This window comes from Danaus plexippus (assembly GCF_018135715.1).
Source record: "Danaus plexippus chromosome 13 unlocalized genomic scaffold, MEX_DaPlex mxdp_15, whole genome shotgun sequence".
NCBI classification, from domain to species: domain Eukaryota; kingdom Metazoa; phylum Arthropoda; class Insecta; order Lepidoptera; family Nymphalidae; genus Danaus; species Danaus plexippus.
Window position 1 is genome coordinate 955,853 of NW_026869849.1, and position 23,957 is coordinate 979,809.

Sequence of the window (23,957 nt, forward strand, 5' to 3'; positions counted from 1 at the left end):
GAAAAAACATCTCGAGGAATAAATAGTATTAAAAAAAATATATTGAAAAACATTTATTTAATAAAGTCGCTTATACACGATATAACATTTACATATACAATAAAGGTTCTTAACAACAGTTTGGAAATATAATCTCTTAAATTATAAACAAACATATATTATTATTAACACAAACTTATTTATATTTAGTACAAAAGCGCTTAAGAGTCCAATAACGAAATATTTGTGCGTAATGTAAAGAAGGCACTAGTTATTGACTAGTAGTCGGCTTTTACGATTAAAAAAAAGACTAGGAATTTAACATCGATATTATGAAAAACCGGCAAAACAATAAAAATACATCCCTAGTACCGTAACAGTATATAACTGAATAGAATATCTAATAATGTTAGCAGATGTTGACACAAACATGTTTATCGGTGGGCAGCAGAAGTAAAGACTTCAACAAATATTAAAAATATACTAGCTGATAAATTATAATAAAAAAAAAAACAATAACTAGAAATTTATTAAATAATTTTCTGTTTTACGAAACGGCAACACTAATGTCACCGAACGTGAATAATGTAAACGGGTTGACAAGTGTGATGTGATCCATCGCTTGTATATGTAATGTATGCTGTAAATCTAATAGCACCTCCGTATCGCTATGTACATTGTAAACAAGTATAGAATATAAAAATATTGAGCAGTTTCTTATGTCGACAACACTACGAGCGAGTCCTCGTTCGTAACTTAAAAGGTATTTATAACAAATCCCTTCATAAACTTAACTATTACATGTTATTCTTTAGTGTAATCGATGTGCAACAACGCGACATCAAATTTTTTTATTTGTTTGTAAACCCTTATATATTATCAACATTATAAAACTGTAAAAAATAATGAGTTTTTTTTAAATAAAACAAATTTAAAACTAACAGTATGTTGTGTACGGATTGTACTTTTTAAATATTTTTCTTCCTAAACTAGTGACTTTTTTCGATATAGCATTTCTAATTATATGTTTGAGTAACTCGATGAAAGTTAAATTTACTGAACACATCCAACGACCGCAGAACCTCCAAACGCCGGCCTCATATCATTTTATATCATTAATAATTATAATAACAGAAGTTGTATTCAAATACAGACGACATTGTAACCACAAAAAAGTTTTTTTTGAGAGTAAAGAGTCTATAATATTCCTAGTTTTTGTATATGTGAATTTTTGAAATCTAAAAATGACAAGATCTGTTACAAGATGTTTTTTTAGGGAGCGAGTCCTCAAACGTTCAGCGCCTAAACTTGTCTCGTAATGCTTTTGCCAATTAACTTTAAATCTAACGATAATGGCAGTTCCACGTGTTCTTTCCTATAAAGACTACTTCACATCTCTAAAGCCTGATTTAAACTATAGTTTATAAAGCCGGCCTTAAACCTTTAATTTATAACGCCAGATTTACACCTTTTTTTAAGCCAGCTTTAAACTTTTAATCCCGGTCCACACCATAACTAATAAAGCCAGTTTCAAACTTTGACATATAAAGCCGGCCTCGCACCTTTATTATTAAGTCGGTGTCACACTTGCATATATAGAGCGAGCGTCACACCTCTCTCATATATGCGGACGTGTGATCATTTTATGATGAAGATGACGTCACTGTCTCTCTCCAGCTGCTCCTCTACCTGTGTGGTGGCGAGGCCCTGGGAGCAGCACAGCTCGTCCAGGCAGACCACACCGTTGTAAGTACGAGCCGTGTATGAACTGTGCTCGCTGCGGGCGGACGAGCTGTCGCTGTGAAGACTCACGGGGTACTGGAACGACGGAAGGGGTCGTGAGGCTATATACATATCATATAGACAGAGAAGTGCGTCAATTAACCTGAACTCATTTTATTTCTAGCTCCAATATTCCCCGTTCATTTCCCTCACACTGCTCACCTTATAGACCCTTCGTATGAGACCCTCGAGTACACCGAACAGCACAAGTTTCCTCTCGTTGATAGCGAGTTCCTGCGGTCGGAGGCGCCGACACAGGTCCCTCACTGTACTGCCGTATGACATGCCGGCGTACATACGGAACAGATCCGATACTTTTGGAAGCTGACGAGCTGACCATAGATATAAGTAATAAGATATTTAAAAGGAATTAATTTTACCGGAAATAAAATCGATAAAAAATATTGGTGTTACGAATGAATTGAACCTTCTTATAGATAATAAAAAGTAACGTATAAAATAGTAACCACTAGCAATACTATCACCATGTGACCATTCATAAAAGAAAATCATTATAAATATGAAATTCTAAATGCTCACGTGATCTCGCACAGAACTCCACACACTGTCTCTGGAGCCCCGCGCAACGAGTCAGTTGTCTCAACTTGGGCGTCGCACTGTACACCTGATGTTGGATACAAAAACCGTCTCAGAATAGTGTTGCGTTTGAAAAACCGAGAAAATGCGAAAATAAAAATATAGACAAGAATGCGAACGTGTTCTAAATCTATATCAATAATTAAAAGACTATTTTATTAGTAAACTAAATATTTTTTAAATCAAATGTCACGTCTTCTTTACCTTTTTTTTGTAAAAATCAAGTGATATTAAAGAAATTTACAAATTGATAACACTTATCCGTTTCTAGAACATATACAGAATACTTGATATAATAAAAACCTTCCTTATATTCTGATATAAATAAAATACATTTCCTATAAATGTGTGGAAATAATATGCTTCAAAATCAAGACCGATCGAGACTAAGTACAAACTCACAGCACAGTATTGAAAGATGGGGACGAGGGTGACCACTCCGTAGTAGACGAGGTTCTGGACACAGGCTCGCACCAGGCTGATCTCGACGTCCGTGAGGGCTGCGATTTTGGACACGTGGTTGAACCCGTCTATATGAGGCAGGATCTAAAAGAGAAAAACTCATTTTATTATGTATACAGACATTAACATCTCGTCTCACCGTGATCACGGTTGCTGCAAAGTAACCGAAACGTCGGGAGTATGTAGTTTTTTTTAAATAATAAAATAATACTTAGAAATCCGTAAATATTAGTTTAATTTAAATGAATACTCGCGAAAGTCTTAGATCTCAGTAGTATAGAATATTGATGTTAACAAATGTAAGTGAGGAACAGCAAATGCAATTGTAACAGTGGTCAGCTGTCTGGAGAAGCTTGAACTATAAACATTATATATATTTTCAATATTATGAACCTCAACATAATATTGGGGAGGGTTATAGTGATCTGTGTCGAGCTATGTTCATCGCTTTGAGAAAAACGTTTGGTATGTCTAAACTAATCTTAGTTGGTCTTAACGAAATATCAATTTAAACATCTTACAAAGGGATAATTTCGTACCAAAAATTAACAGAAGTAAATCTAATTGCGATTAGGATAAAGGAATAAATGAAAAGAAATGTTTATCGAGACTCAAACAGTATTTGATCTGCCGTCCGCTATCCGACAGTCCATAATCGTTTGTACTAAACCCAGCAGCGTTTTTAACCAACGATTACTTCACAGTAACCAGAATCACGGTCGAGATGCGTGCTGTGAAGCAATTCATGAGATCGCACAACAAATATAAACTGATGGCGAAGTTTGAATAATAAATTTAGACGACGCTAAATATACGGAACAACGGACACGACAAATATTCTACACGAGAACGGGTTATATTAAATAATACTAGGTATTTATTACACCGCTTATATGAACTCGTAGTGTAGGTTCGAGTGAGTGTAACCTAAATTATATTTGTGTAAACAAATCGACTTTTTTGTTTGTGAACCTTCCTAAGAATCTAATATTCCTTATCGTAAGCAAATCGTCCACCCCTGTATATGTCCAAAAAAGACATATTACTATCACGCCTTTATTTAGGATATGAACGCTTTCTACTTTGTAAACTAGAATCATTTTTAATGTAACAGAATACGATTATTTGAATAAAATATTTCTTATGGAGACAAAACGTAAAGAAATATTAAAATTATGTAAAAAAATAAATGATCACAAGATTACTGTGTTAAAATTAAAACACGCGTGTTTCTTAACTTGTCGAAATTGAAATAGAAAGTGTGAGATCTTAATATGTCCATATCTGTAGAGACACGCCCACGAAGTTATAACAAAACCCACACAGACTCTGGAACATCGGATAAATATCAGAGAATACGAAAACTAACTTTAATTACTCTAGAATAGAATTCAGTTCTGCTATCAATTATATTGAGAACCTTTTTTCATAATAAAATATGAATTCATTTAATTTTTCGGAATATTTCTTATAATTTATTTACGTTTTGTGTTTTCAGAATCACTGTATATTTCCTTTGTTATTCAATGAGTATTCCATTTTCTAATGACATAAACACCAGGGGCGTATCAACCGTATCCAAGATACGTGGCCCCCTAGCAACAAGACTCGGAACACTTGTGGAAGAATTTCTGTATCGAAAATTTTCGGGGAAATAATAAAAGGCTGAACTAATTTGTGTTTATTTTATTGGTTAAGTGTTCATATATTAGACACCACATGTAGGTCTGGAGTTCTTAAGGACTAAGGATATGTAAAATGTTTGTGACTCAAGCTACACCACGAGAGAAACTAAATTTTCTTTAATTGACTTAATAAAAACTATCAGTGAGCTTCGCGGTTTTGTCAAAGTGAGAGTCCTTCCGAGTTACGCAAAAAGTACCAAATAAATTATAGTTTCCGAAATTCTAATTAGAACCGCACCTCACACAAAACAGAGAGATTACAGGAGTTTGGGAGAGGAAGAGAGAGAGAGGAGAGAGGAAAAGCATCATTGACCTGCTCTTAGGTGTGACTATACCTATATATATTTATTTACAATTTGAAAAAGCTTGAATAGGGCCTTGGATTTCGGGGAGGCCAGCAAGAAGTGCTGTCAGCAATTTTCTATTTCACGCCCTATACGATCAAGCTATGCCTCTGATAATTCTAAAATGGGAATTTTTTTAAACATTATCTAAAATTAAAACATGCCATGACTTGTTTAAACACAACAAAACTTATTTTAATGACGTCACAAGTACAGATTCGTCGTTCATTTAAATAGCGCCATCATTAGTATTCTTTGCATTAAAAAAAACAATTGTTCAATGGCCGGCGGCGTACGGATTTTAAAAGCAAACTAATAAATATCATTTTATATTAATCATTATAAATATTAGAACAACGCGTCATAGCTTTAATGTAACGAGTTTTTTTAATGAGTTATTTCTGTGTTTATGAAATAGAAAGAAATAATAATTAACTGTTGCTATTCACGTAATTTGCTCGCTACGGTCATCAATTATGACATTATCGATCAAAGAACTAACGGTTTGAATCGTTATGTTTTTATATAGTTCAGACGTCTCGACGATATCTTATATTTTCGCGCGTAATTTAAAATTGTCCATATTTTTTTTCGGATACGCTTGTAGTGTATACAAAATAGTTTCATTTTAAATAAACACAACACAACTGTATGTTAACAAAGTCTCCCCTCAATATGGTAAATATAAATATAATGAGCGGAAAATGAAAGATGTAGAAACATGTATTATATGAGATACAATAAGCTGTCTGCCTCATTAATAAAATGAAAAACAACTTGCCAATAAATTATCTTATTATATAATTACGTAGAAATTGTTTCCAGTAGAGACGTTAAGAATAGGAGCTTTGTGCGAACAAAAAGGTAGCGAGGCGCGAGATCGTAGGAACTTTCACATAACAAATATCTTAATCAATGAAATAAAAATTCTAAATTTAAAAAGCGTCAGCTATAAAAGCAATCTTGTGGATCTTTCTTCGTTGATTACCGTGTAAGATGCACTGTCCCTGACCTTGTACTACACGTGTTTGCAAATACGCGATAAGAGCAAGCACGTTACTTGATAGCTCCGATGAAGTGTCATCCAACAATCAATAATAATTAATAATTCAGATTTAATTTTAGATGCATTTAAAGTGGATTAATATCAGATGTATACAAATTAATTTGAAAGCATTCGTCATAGTTTGAAGAGCGTGCAAATCCCCATTGGCTGTAACATTGGAATTCAACACGACTATTAAATTGTAAGATAATATCTATTAATAGTGCCACTATAATAAACATCTATAACTGTAAGGCGAGTGTTTGTTTATCACAATAAGTTATTTGCATTAAAACAATGATCAGTATGTCGCTGGACTTACGCCAGTTACACGTGGACTACTAGAATAACATAATTCTCTGTAACATACACACGACATCCTAAGTGATTTATGTCAGAATTAAGTGATATGTTAGGGTTATAATGATAACGAGTATGTCAGGAAATTACGAAACCAGCCAGTATCATATAAGACATATATGTGTATATTTTTATATCCTGTACTCCACATACAAGTATTTATTTCAAAAAAAAAAAAAACTTTAAAACAAAAGTAAAATTATAATAATTTCAGTTAAAGATCAAGGCTAGCTTTGTTATTCCTTTGTTTATAATACTTTCATGATTTTGATTTTTTACAATATATATAATATAATTTGTCATCCAATTAACGCTCCTTTAGATATCGTAAATTACAGAATTGTCACTGTCAGTCGCCTTATGATTAAAATTAACCTTATTGTCTATGGATCGAAACATATGTCGGTTAAAACGTATTCATCACAGCCAGTAGACTATGTTTAGGATCATTATTTAAATCAAACTAAAAGGGGTAAGCCTGGCATTTAAAACAGTGCCTTAATAAGGAGGGAGGAGGGGGGAAAATATGAAGGCCAAAGTGGCGCCAGAGCTCGTTGAACGCCACTGGCGCCATCTGAACATGACCACTTGATAGTATTTAATAACTATTCGAAAAATAAGTTTTCACGAACGCATATTTAGGTTTTGGGATAACAACGATTTGTATTTAAAAATTCGCGCAATGAAATTTGTTACAACAAGAAGAAACAAAATATAGCCTTAGGCTAATTAAACGAGATATGAAATTGTTTTAATAATTGACTAAGATTTTGGTTAAATTGATTCTTCTTGAACTTCAAATACTACTACTACCACAATTAATATAATCAGGGTACAAAAGGTCGACAAAGGAACTCCTCGCCTGGAGCGGTTGGCCATTTAGGGCCGGGACATATTTAAAATATAAAGTAAGGACCTCTCCTTGTACTTCAACTACGTATTCGTTAGAACCTAAGTAAAACTGGAGGTTTTTACTTTTTTAACAATATGATAGAGTTACAGGTCTTTATGATTGGAATAATAATTTTACATAACAATTGAAACGTTGCTTTTCAAGGAAGTGTTGAATGTCCTGTGTTCTTATAGTTTTCGAAATGTCAGCAAAATCTTTCCAAAATAACAAGATTTTTTAAAATAATAGACACTTCATTTTGGAATTCCCTTTTTGGATTCAGTTGAAATTTATCGCCTTGTATTTATATGGGAAATGTTGAAAAATGATTTCGCGTCAGAACATTAGAAGGTAAAGGTGAGATTTAAAATATAGTAATTTTTTCAATATATGAATTTAATGGAATTTAAGAGGACAATAGCTTTGGCGCATTTGAAACCTAAAAATTTACAATACTAAGAGATTGCGTAACAGTAAATTTAATAAGCATATTAGAAAGAAAGAAATAAGGTATTTAGTAAAATAATGGTTTAAATTTAAACCACATTTATGACATTTGTTACAATACATAACAATGTGACATTATAAAGTCTTCATACTCACCCGTGATCACGTCACTATAAGCCTAATTTGTAGGCAAAATATAAAAATAAAAAAAAAAAACATACTCTCATATATAATTTATTTATCGTTGGTTTCAAACACTCGCATATCAATACAGATTAATATTAATAATATGCGCAGGTAACTCGACAACCTTATATATAATTGACCTATATGGAGGATAAATATATTTTCTTTAACAATAAAAAGAGGTTACGAGGAAGGAGTGTTTACATGTTAATTTAAAAAAATAATTCAATGTAATAAAAATATGAATAAAAGTTTGTCTGATGTTATAAATATATCCTTAGTACTAGTTGCATCCTCATACTAGGTACGGAGCGTTAGCAGTTTTTCAGTCATAGATCTTGACACATCATAGTATTAACGTAGGTTACTTAATGAGTAACGGGATACGGGGATATGCATGGTAGAGAATTCCTACAATTAATCAAAAGCCTAAACTGACGGACCCAATTTTACGGAACTTTCGTCTTGAATAGTTGATAGTATAAAATACAAGGGGAGACAAATTTAACTTAAAACGTAGTTACATGTGAATAGTTTATAAAAGGTAATTGAATCGAGTGGCATTTTAAATGAACACAATCAGACCGGTCCCAGTGCAGAAGTGGAAGGAGACTTAAATTAAAATATATAATATGACGAGTGATTTAGTCTTTGTTTTATTTACGTTCGTTCGTATGGAATATATATATATATAAAATACATTATAATAACGAAGGAATGAATGCTTCAATTTGCTTAATTATTCAGGGATATGAATGAGGACACGGTTTTTCAAACCGAGGAACTAATTTTTATATTTTTAAATTTATAAAGTTATATGCACAGGTAAGTAGCATGATTTATGAACATTATAAATTATAAATATTTATTATGTAGTCTCTAGAATTTTCTCCAAATAATATCTGGACGTACCTCGTCTGTTATCTAGTTATCTGGAAGGGGAAATGCACTCAGACAACATGATTTTGGTCATGAAGACGACACGACGAACACGAGGTCCCTATATAAAATAAATGTCTTGTGATGCATGTAGTTTTAATTTAAGATATATATCTTATTAATGAATACTTAGTAGTGTTTCTGTAATGTGATATTCCATGTTGAAAACTCACTATAATTGACGTGAAAGCGACGAAAAGCGAGAGCTGATCTGTGATCTGTGGAATCAGAACAGAACTAACGTGTTTTTTCCAATAACACGACGACGTTAGTCTCAATCAATACGTTTCAAATACTTTGCCTTTATTAGATTCAACGTTAAGTTGGACGGAAGTTTTAATTCAGATATGGTAATTTCAAATCTTTATTATATTATATGTAATTATTAATCTTATATATATACAGGAATTAAAATCCCTAACCAACGAATCCGTACGATAATAGCAATATGTTGTTACAATAATAAAAAATTTCAGACATTTTGGCGACCATAACATAATATACACAATGACTTCACAATACCTTATCGTACCTATCTGTAACTGATACCAGAATAATCTAATATTATCATAATGTCCTGACATTTTTAGTTTCGGAATGGTCAATGAACCCTAATTTCGTCTGTTTGCATAGATTATTAAAAACGACGATTGTACCCAAAAATATAGCTAACTATGAAAGTTTTTTAAATATCTCATATTTATTTAAAATATTTATATCTTAATTATTTTTCTATTCCGTCAATCCATACGGTTTTCTAAATTTGTTCGTTAGTAATAGTCTGATAGTATTATCTTGAATTTTAAATTAAGGAAATATTAATTTTGCTTAATTTTTTATATTTTGCACTTAATACAGTGTGCTCTATGTAATTTTTCGGTTTGAAGTATTATTCTCAAATAGCGGTTATTCTTTTCAAAACGACCTCAGACAACACGGCAGTTATATAGACTGGTTAATTAATATAAACGAATGATTTGAAATCGATTAATATTTTAAAGGAATAAAGTGATATTGCTTAAAACCCGCGACAGTTGTTGGCGAGATCTCGCTAGGTATAAAAAGTTTAGGAACTCGTGAAATCCACTCAAATTCAGTTCATAAACCGCAATTTTAAGGAGAACCATAGATAATAAATTGTAAAATTAAAAAAAAAACACCATTTTGTAAGCAGGTCACTTGTCATTAATTTCACCTGACATTTGTAGATGTACTTCTTCAAAATTTTTTAATTTTTTTTAAATTTAAATTTCGCCCAAAAATTAAGATAATTAAAAAACATTTTTAACATTTATCTCAGAATACTTCTTTGATGGCAAAGCTTTTGATGAATATATTGAAAACTGATAAAATAGGCACTAACCAATATATGATAAATAAACAAACGAAAGCTATTGATAAATATGTCGCCAATCCTGCCCCGAGGCTGTTCTTAGAAGGACTAAGGAAGGTATTTATTACAATGGGAAGGTTACGTGTTTTATGCAAAGAATATTGTATTTATTTTATTAATGTTATATATATTTTATGTTATTTATGTACGTTTCTGGTTGTATATGAAAGTTACGTTTATATACAAAAATTATAGGCGTGTATTTTTATGGTTTATGCTTTATACGCTGGACCGGTTTTTATTCTGTGGAGGTGCAGGTTCAGTAACCAGAATTATCACAACCTGGATTAAAGCAGAAGATGATATAACTATAACGTATGAAGATCACGACTAACTTTTTCATTACTGTAGTGAATACACAATCAATATACGATTAAATAGTACAAAGTGTTTTTCGAGTCAAGATGATTAAAAAAAATTCTCTTATTACAGCTGTAAACGTGTATTTTTCATACATGTATCAATTTGAAATCAATTTTGTTTGATCGGATGAGGTATTTGTTGGAGAAAATCGGCGAGAAAACGTTTGAGTGATGTCAGAAATCACGCGAAGGCACTAAATATTTTTTATCATTTAACAGATTTTGAATATTCGTTCTTAATTCAAATTTAGATTTTTTTTTTAAATCTTTAACACATACATGAATTCACCTTCCACCTATGGACCAACTGTTTCAGTACAGCGAAAGGAAAATCCTTTTTAACTATTACTTCGTGACAAATCTATCATAGACCATTACACGAAGAAACTCAAAAGAAAAATACATTTTTTTTTAATGCATCTTTCCGAGATATCGACAAAAACAAATTCTTTTGAGCGTAAATAATTTTATAGTTTCAATTATGTTGAGTTAGTATAACATGTATAAACTGTAGCTGGTCCAAATTAAGGGAGATCGAGGAAATAATATTCTGTGATGAAGAAATATGTAACAACTAAATATTTACATTTATTTTATTTTAACTATAAAAACACTAATGTAAATAATTAAGAGGCACAAAAAAAAATCGAGATTTTAATTGATTTGTCATCTGTACCTCTACTTAAATTGGTTGTATCAGAGTTAAAAAGCAATTTTAGGCTTTACGAAAAAAATCTTTTGTTCATGCAAAAAAATAAAAAACAAGTTACGCTTATCGAGAAATCTGAATATATATTTTTCACCTCACTTTTGGTGAGAGGTTTTGAAAAACAAAGTCCAAATTAACTTGAGAACACCTTTTATATTGGACGGGTTTTTTGTAAGCTTACAATTTCTTTGTTTTTGTCTTATTTCGACCATTTCTGGCCGAGTTGTTTTGAATGTAAATCGGCTGTTTCCTCTCCCTTCAACTATATTTCAGAAAGCAAAAGTCACATACAAAATTGGCGTTGTGTTTCAGAAACAAATGAACTCTTTACAAAATCCTGGCACGTTTCTTTTTTTTTATATTTTATTACTAATAAAAAAAAAATATAACGTCTTCCGTGCCTCATAGAAATACCTTTATATTTAATATACATAATTCAAAACAATCCAAGCGACATCTATTCGTAAGATTCTAAATCGCTTGCATCGTATGACTCGGTCTCAGGGACCGTTAGAAACGAAACCGAACGTAAACAAGTTACAAGGTCAAATTTTTCGTTGTAATGGCCTACAGGTTTCGACGGATAATTTTTAATATACTAAACATTGCAGATTACCCAACATTTGAATACAATACCCAAATTTTTTTGTGTTTAACAAATATTGAACAAACTTTGTTTTATTTTTCAATCCATCTGTCATTCCTTTCTCGTTTATTATTCCATGATAACTTATATTTTTATTCCCCTTGATACGACTCACTTCACTCTATTTGCCCATTAGAAATCTAGACATGTACAATCGTCAGCATAAGTGCTGTCAATCAATATAATTAATATATAGTATTCTTCATTATGGTCTCAGTCACAGTTTCGCTCGTTTGGTTCCATACTTGTGGTGTGTAGGTACATTACAGATCAAACACACAATGAATACTACAATACAATAACAGTAAACATTTGGTTACAGGACTCCGTTACATCAATATATAAATATATTGTCTCTGTAGAATGTCCTACTCTGTAGTGAGTGTGTTCATTACTGGAACTCGTGTATTATAATCACTCTGTTTTGTTCATATATTACAGTTGTTTTTAAATATGATGTTTTTTTACGTAAATAACACACGGCCAGGATACTTATTCTAAGTTTTCATCGTCACACAACATTGGAACATTAATAGTTCTTCATTTAAAGATCTCGACACATTAGTGTTAACTTATAACCTAAACATTAAATGAGAGACGGGTAACGCTTAGAATAAGTACACTGGCTGAGTGTACTCACTCACAATTTAAATACACGATACAAAAAAATGTAAGTAATTTCGTTTTAAAGTTTTTACTTGAAATAGTCTGGACAACTTAACATAACTAAATGTTGCCTATATGCATATATAAATTCAACAAGTTTGCGAAAGGCGAGTCGACTCCTAAATAGAGATTACATATTGCATACAGGCCGCTCCTAAAGTATGACATCAAAATATTCAATTAAATTAAGGCGATATATAAATGAGAGTTACATAATAAGTATTTAATAAGAAAAACAAACAGTGGTGTAGAATAAATTCAATATATTAATCAAATTATAACGATTATTATTAATGGAGTGTCTGCGCATGATTCGGTCTGTGAGACCGCTTGTTTGGGAGCGACCTCGTTGTAGGGCCATTCAATTGAGTACCTCTCAGGGTCAACAATAAAGAGAACATAAAAAATTAAGGACCAGCGCATTAAAGGTCAAACGTACACGAGCCACACGAGCTACCAAAATGTCTAATGTGTAATAATTTTTATGATAATAAAAAAAAAAATATAACTCGATTCGAACGTAAAAGAAACATAAAAGATTATTTTGGTGTCCATTTAGCCTTTAAGGAAACCTGATGTTTACATATTCACTATAAATGTGCTGTAGTATAGTTCAACGAAACTTGGAAATCATATTAACCTAGCATATTGTTTGCATACGATCTGCGGCTTTCAAAGATCTTTTGTTCCTTTTTTGGCAAAAAATAAAATGAAATACAAAATGTATAGTTAGGAAACATTCTTAAAATTATTTACATAGTTATTTCTATACTTATATATTACTATTTTTGAAAAAATGATTTTAACAGTATCGATACCACTGTATTATTTTCCAGGTGGCACAGCTCTACCCAAGATTGCTTCTAGCGAATCACGTCATCATCATCATCATCAGCCTATTGGAGCCCACTGCTGAGCAAAGGCCTCTTCTCACATGGAGAAGGTTAGAGCATTAATCACCACGCTTGCTCAAGACGGGTTGTCGATTTCAATCTTATAACTTGAAATTATAAGTCCAGGTTTCCACACGATGTTTTCCTTCACCGTCTGTCAGTGGTGTGTCTATACTGTTAGAAAGTACACATGACAATGAAAACTCACATTGGTACTAGCCAGGTTGTGGTCCTTTAACCTCCAGACCACCAGGACCATTATCGAATCACAATTATATTATAATAAAAAGACACTAAGAAATAATTTACAAAAGAAACATTTCAATACGAACCACGATTTAGCATTTGGATGCTAAATTTGGGACGACTTCGACGCATGTCTATTTTCGGTTGAATAACTCGTAAACAACACGAATGATCGAAATTAGAGTTCTTATAGTTACGTATATAATTCAAAATTGTAAACACATAACATTATATGAAGGCGCGTTTTATATAATCACCTGTTTCAGGAATAAATTATATGAGATAAAATTATTAACGAGCTATTATTGAATATTCTTGTTATAATGTATTTAAATAAAAACTAATATATTTACATATTAAATAATTATTAATATCGTAACATAAAGATTATTCTGAGGTCGCCCTAATGATTACTATACGGAGAACTTAAAAATAATACGAGACAAAACATTCGAGTGATAAATTTTTATTGATCGTATTTTGTTAGAACGTGTTTTATATTTAAGTTTATTACAAGTAGGGCTAGTAGTGACATGCAGTTAACACGGATCGTTTGGCAAGATGACAGTTTCACAGTCGGACGTACCGAAACAATCCGCCGCTATCTGTGACCGGCTCTAAATATATCACATGTGATGAGGTCAAACAACTCTTTATCACCACAATTAATGTTCTAATCATTTAGACGGCGACAACATACATACGTCTGACTGTTCTGAAAATATTATTTTAATTATAAATATAAGCGTGACCGTTAAGTTAAATATATGCGTTATATTTTGTTCGACACAAATGTTTTAAATGTGTACTATCAAAGCTTTGTTAGCGTCTGTCTTTGGTTCTTTAAAGGTATCGATAATACGAGAAATAAAATGATTAGTATACAACGCCTTAGACACACACGCGATTATTACGTCGCTACCAATCTTGAATCACAAGTAGCTATCGTCGCATGGCAACGAAACATTTTGCATTCAACATCATTACATTAAAATTCAAGAGATCAGATCGTTCGGATCCGCTGTCACTGTCTGTGGGATGCTCTACACTGTAACACTGACGACGATAGATGATAATTAATGCAAAATTTGATCTTTTTAGTGCTTATGATAACATTCAATAGGGAGTTATTACTTGTTTTGCTGATGTTCGCTGTTTCGTTTTAAGATATTAACCTAAGTTAGGAAATTTAATATATAAGTTTATGAATACTTCACTATATAACGGGACAATTCAGTTTAGATATCCGGATTACTTTTGTGAAAATGAAACTAAGTTTTTCGGATAGTGCGCGTAATTTTTATTTTATACAACATAATCCCCGAGCTTCGGTTCCTTTACAGCAACCTTGATGGCGACCAGACGAGTTGAAACACGCGAAAATTCTAGACACCATTACCTTTGTGTTTAAACTGGACACTAAAGAGTATATCCCTGGGACACTTGATATGATATCTCTGAGACACTTGGGTAAAACCTGGAGACACTACTAATATATACAAATACTCTTTAAAGCCTTGAGTGTTAGTGCAATTAAAGTGAGGTTATTGAAGACATAAGAAAAGGTTCACAGTTGATTGCAGCTTGCTTATCGACTGAGCCAGACTGCATTGAAATTCAACATAACGGCCACATTAGAATAATTAACTTGTGCATTATGTGAAATTATACACGAGATAACTTTTTAATATTTTAGTAAAAAAACAAAAACTTTTTATGTCACTATGAACTATAATGTGGTTTAAATTATTATGAACAATGCAATATTCATGAACCTTTGACGATAAGACGGACAGGCTTGTTTCGACGAGCGAGCGGTTTGCATTCATTAAAATTTATATAGAAAATAAAATATATACAGGGGAGTGAAACAACAGTGCAACGTAGCCTGTAACTATATGTATTTTATTATATCCGATCAATTTTGGTTTACACGATATATGTACATATTTTTAAATTATTTAAGGTAGATACGAGTTCATGATAAAAATTTTATAATATATAATTTTCAAACGAATGTGTATTTTTTCATCGTAACGATTATAGTAATCTCTATGATACAATAGTATTATACATACTGTATTCTGATAGTGATATTCTCAGTGTTGGCTTTAAGATAATTAAGTTAAAGCGTATGAATGCTGAAATTAAAAAAAAAATAGTAAATGAATAAGAAGTTTAGTGATTCATAAAAAAACGAGTGCTTATATATATACATATATATGTGTTTGTGTGCGTGCGTGTGTGTGTGTGTGTGTGTGTGTGTGCGTGTTTGTATGTGCGTGTTCATACAACTTGTGTAAAAAAATGCGTAAGTCGATGGATGACTGAATAAATGGTTAATTGGATGCTTTACAATAATGTATTAAGTGTATTGTTGTATTAATTATATGCGTGATAAAGTTACCCGACCTGAATATAATAATATTTCGAGTATTTAAAGTAAAATATCAAACGGAAAACTTTTCACATAAATTATAATAAATATTGATAAAAATATAAAACAATCCGCTTCAAAAACGGGTCGGTTCGGCGGGTAATGAGAAATAACTAACAAAGTAGACCAACGAACCCAAACATCAACATGTTTGGACACCTGTATGAACACAATACCGTTTTAAATACAGATAATTAATATATGTGAAACGTATTGTTTACAAAATTGTTAATCATACCTGTTTCGACATAGCAACAACATTACGATTAAGGAAACGTAAGAAAATTTTAGATATTTGGATAGATTTTATTACGGTATTTAAATAGATTAAATAGTTTTACTCAGAATATTACGTCGATCAAACATTAAGTTATATTTTGTCAAGGAAGAGATGCAACGATGCCATATTTATATTTCATATCTCCGCTCCTTTATCTTAAACAGCTTCGATGTAACGACTGTTCCTCGCGATTATATTCACGAAAAACTAATAGATTCTAGTTCACCTTAAAGAACTTCATATCACTGTATGTACTATGCTTTATGGAAGTAAGAGAGAACAATGATTGAAACTGTTCTCGATGCTAGTGGTACTCACCTGATTGGTAGTGAGGTCCCACTGATCAGCCACAAAGGACTGCCTGCTGTAGAGGAACACCGGTACCTGGTGATCCTTAACCGGAGCTGGGTCGCTGTTCAAACGAACCACCGTCAAGTGAGTGGTGGTGGTGCCAACTGGTGACAAACCAATAAACCCATAAACACACTCCATTAATTCAATTTACAAATTCAATACAAACACCTGTCTGCTCTATATGCAATCGATTGATTCCGATTATTTTTGCTTTTAGTTTCCGTCATACAGATGAAAATAGCCTGTATAATCATCTAGAATTATAACTCGAAAGGAAAAAATTTAATAAAAATATATATTTTGTAATTCCGATCAGTTTACGTAACTAAAAACAATAAAATCAAACTATGCGCCCGTATCTTGGTGGCCACTGTGTAATAGAATATGCATGAGTAATTATTTCTGGGCCACAAGAATTTTTTTTTTCTATTTTCCACTACACACTTTATAATACAACATTGGTCTTTTTGATGTGATTATTATAATTTTTCTCTCTGACTGACATTTAATCTCCCAGCGATGCCTGAAGAGTTTCCATATATGTAGTTCCTAATTGTGACTTCAGTCGAGACTTAAATATTATTTCATTCAAAAGTCAAGCCCGGATCGGTTCTCTTCGATTCGACATGACACTGGCAGAATATAATGTGCACGGATGAAGGCCATATTATAAAAAAAGAAGAGTTTCCATATTTTTTTCACAGATTGACATTTATTTTGACATTACAGACATTTTAATTTCGGAGGTAACTGGATTATCGTTTTTTTTCGAAATTCCCATCTTCGACACCCGACAGCGACCGTGTGGTTTAAGCTACGTCTGTCGATTTGCTATACAATTAATGTTTAATATATAATATAAATTATAACACCACCTAAGATATTATTTCAAATTTAATCGTGTCATAACTTTTATCAATGATAAGCACAATCTCTGCTCTACAAACACAGTGTTTCATTAGCCATACTTTAGTTAATCTAAAAATATATTGGACACATTATACACATACATAATGGAAGTATATAAGTACGTCGGTATCTTCATTATTTAATGTAGTGCAAAACATTAATACCGTTTATACGAAAGTCTATTGATATAAAAATTGTATATAAGAATTTGCTATAAATATTAAATGCCCTAATGTTTTATTAACAATAAATAAAAACACAGTCAAGCTGCTGTCTGGAACAAGTTTAATGTAATACTATTTGAATATTAATCTCGATTTTTCATTATGTTTATAACAATCAATTCTTCTCGGCCTTTATAAAACAAACACATCGGCATGGTAACTCGACTTAATACTACATAATAAAACAACTAAACATATGATTTTCTATATTAAAATCTAGAAAGTCAGATAAAAATACAGCTACTGAATTTTAATTCAGAAAGCAAAATTGAAAGTCTCGTAACAATTATAGCGACGCATATTGATGATAGTTTAAAAGATACGAAATTTGTTTACACCATTTGGACCGAAAAACAAAAACAGCGAACAGCTGTTGCCAAATACTAAATAGTCATGTTTTAGGTCGATTTCCCAACAATAAATTATTTTAGTGAAATATTTAACTATGCGGAAGCAACAAATCTTTCGTCCCAAAAGCATGTCAACCGCAAGTTTGCATCAAAATACAATTCTCATTAAATGTTAATTATAAATGGCATATTTCACTATCGTGTTAGCATACCACCGAGTTAACGTTTGTCGTATCCAGCGCGTACAATGAATACGATACAATTATAGTTTTGGTTTACAACTAATATCAGACCTTGATAAATGAAGCGATTTATTAATAAATGTTATTTTAGATAGCTTTGTATAGAGCGACTTGTTTGTATGGCCTGTTTATATATATGTATGTTTGTGTATACGTAAATACATGGGAAACGTGAATCACGACTGTCTATTTAATACTCTCACACGAAACCTTCTATATAAATCTTTAAAAGTACATATATAAGTCTAAACAAACTAGTGGTATAACTTGACTTTTCTCAACGTTATTGTAGAATATATTTTTTTTATATATTATTGTTTGATTGAACACAGTGTGTTATTGACATACGATGTATATTGTAAATATTTAAATAAATTTAATGAGTATGATTTTAAGTTTGTTCGTTCATATAAATGTATTAGTGTCTCTGGCTCAACTTGTACTTGTACTAAACAGTTTTGTCACTCGGAAAATTTTGTCACGCAAAATCTATTACAGATTATTTATTTTCTTTTGAAACCAACCAACTGAATCAAATTAAATACGTATTATTGGCGACACGATATAATTACTAGAAAGTAAATACGAAAAGTCATTGTTTCATTTAAATATGTATTAAACAGAGTTTTAAATATCAAAATTTTTTTTTAAATATGGCTTCATTCGCACTGGTATCGTGGAATATTATGCCAACGTCAACGTTTTTGTTGGAAGAATCATAATCTTGAGTACTGGGAGAATTAATAATGTTTATTTTAAAATACGTCGCGACGTAAACAAGTCTGAATATAATTCAATCTGTCACGAATTAATTGTTTTTTTTTTTCATCTACTTCTTAACAGACAAGATTCGCGTATACTAAGTTGGATCTCGACAGTACTAATATATTTTTTTTTTTATAAATGTACACATTTTTCTTTCAAATGAAAAGTCGCCAAGAATAATATGGAACACATACACATAAAGCTGAGGTAACTAATTAAGTATGTTATTTTTTTAAGGAATAGAATTGAATAGTTTTTGATATATATTTATTTATTCCTCTTGCTGATTTTGTATTATTTATTCCAAAATTACAGTAGGAACTACCTACTTACCAAGTTCAGTATCTGATCAAGACTATTATCATTTGATCGAATGATTAAGAGGCCTATATATACATATATTATAAAATGCCAGCTCCTTGTATAAGTCATGAAATCAGTTGATATTTTAAAACTTATTTTATTTGGAAAATCTATTTTCAAAATACGATGTTTACTTTTTGTCTTAAAATACTGTTATTTAACTATGTTGCATTTCTATTTTAAATTAAAAAGTAAAAATAAATTTGACTTAATTTATATACTATATAGTATTTCATTTATAGTATTATTTTTAATACCGTTAAATTTAGATGTAATTCTTTTTATGACATATTTTAATAATGTAACACAACGAACACATTAATTACGATATATTCTAAATTATTTATCCGGAGATTTATTTGTCCTAAAATATCTCGTGTGCGTCCTATAACAGCCAGTAGTACCAAAATTAGAATATCGTATTGTAATGCCAGCATGCAAATATTATATATAGCTCAGTGACTGGTATCACTGAGTATGGAAATTTATAGATAAATTGTCATAATTTTAGGTCGTCTGTTACTGATTGTGTTATCAGTGCCATCGCGTTCATAATTCAGATTTTATTTTCATATCTGTTATTAAATGTAATTATATATATATATTTATTATCCATGTAGTTTTAAATCATATATATTTTTCTTTTGTTTGCATGAAATTAGTTTTAAACTGTTATTAATTAATATAACTGGCGAAACGGAATTTTAAAATTATTTTTTCTAAGCGTTTAAGAAAATATTATTTTCAATTATAACATATGTAGTTAGTTGCATTCATAAGATCCTTTCAATATTCTCTAAGTGTTCAAGTCTCACGTTGTCTGTCTACTTCGTTAATTTACTATACAGCTGAGCGTTTATTACAACTTGTATTTTAATCTAAGTACATACAAATTTCACGTAACCTTATTCGGAATGAAAACGTATGAAGTATCGGTCGACTCGTTTAAACTGTAAGTCTTTACAGACGATTAAAACTCACAAATTATCAGTGGACTAACTGGTTGATAATGAGAATATTATTCGGTGAGTTCCAGTCTCATCCTGGGAAGGTTGTTGCACTCACCCAGCGAATTTCTCGGGAGCCTACCCTTATAAGGAACGTATTTTATGATCGATAAATTTAAAACAGTTTTTGGGATAACTAAACTTTTTTTATTATTGTTAACTGCATAACAAAAATAAATAATAAAAACGCGTAGCGTCCGAAAAATGATAAATAATTTTAATGTGACAACCTCTTTTGAACGCAACGATCTTTGATATGATTATATTTAATTATTTTATATACGAAGCAAAACCCGAGCTGGAGATCTGAAGACAATCGCTCATAGAGCATGTATTAACTCTGTAGTAACAAGTCATTGCTAGTTACTATACCCATTATACAAGTGTTAAGAACAAGCTAACTTCATACGGTCCTATTAATTCTCTATGCTTGGATTTCCGATGATACTTATATAAGATATCTATCTATATTTCTCTTAAAGTAAAATTTTAACTTACACACACACAAATGTATGTTATTATAATATTTATCAATACATATTAAGTTGTTCTACAAAAAACCAATAAGTAGATTTTATAAAAAATTTAAACTATCATTTATATTCTTGGAAAATATACTAAATTTAGTTCATACTAAATTAATTTTAACAACACTTGTCAGTTACTAGGAGATCAATAATTTTAAATAATAACAATCTATCAACATTTACATTATTGTGATAGTGTCTAACACGACCTTGTTCTTGTTGTAAATTTAGATTTACGAGCCTGAAAAAGAATTAATTATAATGTTATATACGAATAATATAAATATCCTACATATACAGCCGAAATAAAACCTTCTTAAACAAGTAATATCAAAGGTCTCAAAAAAGATTTATATCGAAAAGAGAAAACGTTTCTTACGTTGGCGAGTCTTAAAAAGTGTGGGTTTTCGTTGACACTTTAAACCTTTATAACAAGAGACTTGACGCGCGATATGAAAACAAAAATGGAATTCTTTGTTTATCCATCGTTAGCAAACTTACCACCCCGGCGTTGGCCGTTCCGACGTGGATATGACTTATTCCCAGGTCGATGAACACTGTCGTAGATTAGCAGAAACTCAGATAAAACTATTATTAAAATTGACAACTTATTACTTAAAAGAAATTATAAAACAACTTTAGCTATTGATACGGTTATTGGTTTGTTTATTAGGAAAAGCTCTTGCGGTAAAACGCTTCCAATAATAATAAAAATTAAATTCATATGTCCTTTGATTATTGCTATTTTCACTAGTTATCTTCGTCACACTACACACAGACAGTTTGTCGGTGTTAAGTGACACGATGTAAACTCATGGTAGAGGGGGTACTTGGAAACAAAATTAAACTCCAAAAATTAGGCATTCTTTCTTTTTTGATTTCGGTTAAAAATTAACTTAAATTTTCCTCCGTTCGTTAACATTTCCCATAAGGCTTAACGATTCCGTATTTTATCTTTTTAACACCGTGTGATTTATTTCCCCCGTTATCTCACTTTACTACCTTATTTAAATAACTGTGTACAAAATTTTACACTTAAGACATGACATTTATACACGCAACACAGACTATGCAGACGTATTCAATAATATGTCTGTATAGTTTCCCCGTAAATGTTTATAAAGCTGTTTTTAAAATAATTTTGACGGCGAAGTGAACAAAGAAAAAATAAATCTTATATAATTTATATTTTAACAGACATTCTTTCTATTAAGTAAAGAAAATATTAAGGATTTTAGTTTAATACTAATTACCACTAAATGAGCTACTTAACGTAATGTTCTTTTTTCAATTTTCGTTTTTACCTGTCAATGTGCACATTCTCCTGCTGTTAATATCTTGCATGACCTGCAGCATCAGAGTGTTGAGAGCCTTGGCATCACCAGATAGTGATTGTTTTGATAACCATTCAGTTTCTAGCTCCATGGACAGCTAACAATATACATACTTCATAGTTAAAACTCATTTTTTCCTTCATATGAACATAACTTATACCTATATACCTACATTAATATTTTTTTTAATTTATAATGCATTTATATACATAATAATATAGTCACAATTCTTACATTTATACAAAGTATTTAATTCATATCTGATAACAAGTTCTCCTTGACATCTATCATTAGTAAATGAATTGTTATGAACATATTGCTATTCATAGCATACAGACTCTACATTGAATTTATATATCAACAACTAGATCCAGACGTAGGTATAAAATATTTATTCCAAAGTTACTATTGGCAGTATACATTTGTGCAAGTTTTTCTATTTTCAAATTCTTTGACCATTATTTTTATTAGTACAGTAATGACTATTGAACTTACCAGATATTCTGTAAGCTTCTTTACAAGCGGTTCAAGATGCACAGTCCTGGCCCAGGCATCACACACAAAGCAGAGGTTAAAGTAATATGCATTACGGGCATACTTTTTATTGTCTATCCTAACTGGAAAGCCTAAGATTTTGGATCCAAGTAATGTTCTGAAAAAATATGTATAAATTACTTATTTATATTTTCCTCAAAAAAATTATAAACCTTTATTACATATATATCTCTATTCAAAAGCGTGACACAAATCAGTGATATTCTTATTAATAACAACACTGTTGTAATCTTAAGTCATTACATAAATCAATAAAGCAATAAAGATTAAAAATAGATAGCGATCATTAGCATAATCGACATGTCTTTAGAAAATATTGACGATATTTAGACAAAACTAGGCAGGTTATAAATAATAAATTTATGTATAATTCAATATGTAAACAAATACTTACACAGTCAAAGTGCTTCGTTGCAACTGAACTTTTGGAATGATATAATGACTGACAGTATCGAAAATATCTTTAGAAATGTAGTTTTCAGGCACTTGGCAGGTTATCCTCGGCCCTGCTGTCGGGTGAAATTCACACAAAAATATACACCGTATTGGCCCTTCCTGCCCGCAACCTTCATAATACTTTGAATTTCCATCCATTATGATAACAAACACTATTATTTCCACCCACTAGAACTATTACCCGACATTTGTTATTATATAGAATAAACACGGACGTTTGAAAAGTTACTTAATTTCATCGTAAATTTTAAGACTAAAAATCAAAACACTCCTTCCCCCAACACATGCCTCAAAACACTGAATAATAAAATTCCAATTGATAGTTTTTTGCCATCAAGAACCTGTCAATGTTAGATTGCATCTGACGTTGACAGTTATCAGGTTTTTTTTTTTGTTTTAGATAAATTAATGCGATAGTCATAATATTTAAATTAAATACAAATGTTTTATATTACAACAACAAACTTTCTATGCATAACATTATAAATCTGTATTTTTTTTATAATGGGAAATTAAAGACG

The 23,957-nt window shown here is 31.1% G+C and overlaps 1 protein-coding gene and 1 long non-coding RNA gene across 2 annotated transcripts; one reads left to right on the plus strand and one right to left on the minus strand.

Annotated features, from left to right (window-relative positions):
* Nucleotides 1-38: 38 nt before the first annotated feature.
* Nucleotides 39-23,949, minus strand: LOC116770400 (GATOR complex protein NPRL2). The gene is made up of 8 exons (XM_032661862.2): nucleotides 23,375-23,949; nucleotides 22,921-23,077; nucleotides 22,396-22,522; nucleotides 16,669-16,805; nucleotides 2,761-2,904; nucleotides 2,302-2,386; nucleotides 1,924-2,093; nucleotides 39-1,797 (listed from the first exon to the last, which is right to left on the minus strand). Exons 1-8 carry the CDS (start codon nucleotides 23,572-23,574, stop codon nucleotides 1,618-1,620), a joined length of 1,200 nt encoding a protein of 399 aa, XP_032517753.2. The 5' UTR covers nucleotides 23,575-23,949; the 3' UTR covers nucleotides 39-1,617.
* On the plus strand, nucleotides 603-4,494 carry LOC133320188 (uncharacterized). The gene is made up of 4 exons (XR_009753629.1): nucleotides 603-742; nucleotides 1,657-3,285; nucleotides 3,525-3,693; nucleotides 4,319-4,494. It is a non-coding gene; the product is annotated as an uncharacterized LOC133320188 (long non-coding RNA).
* Nucleotides 23,950-23,957: the final 8 nt, after the last annotated feature.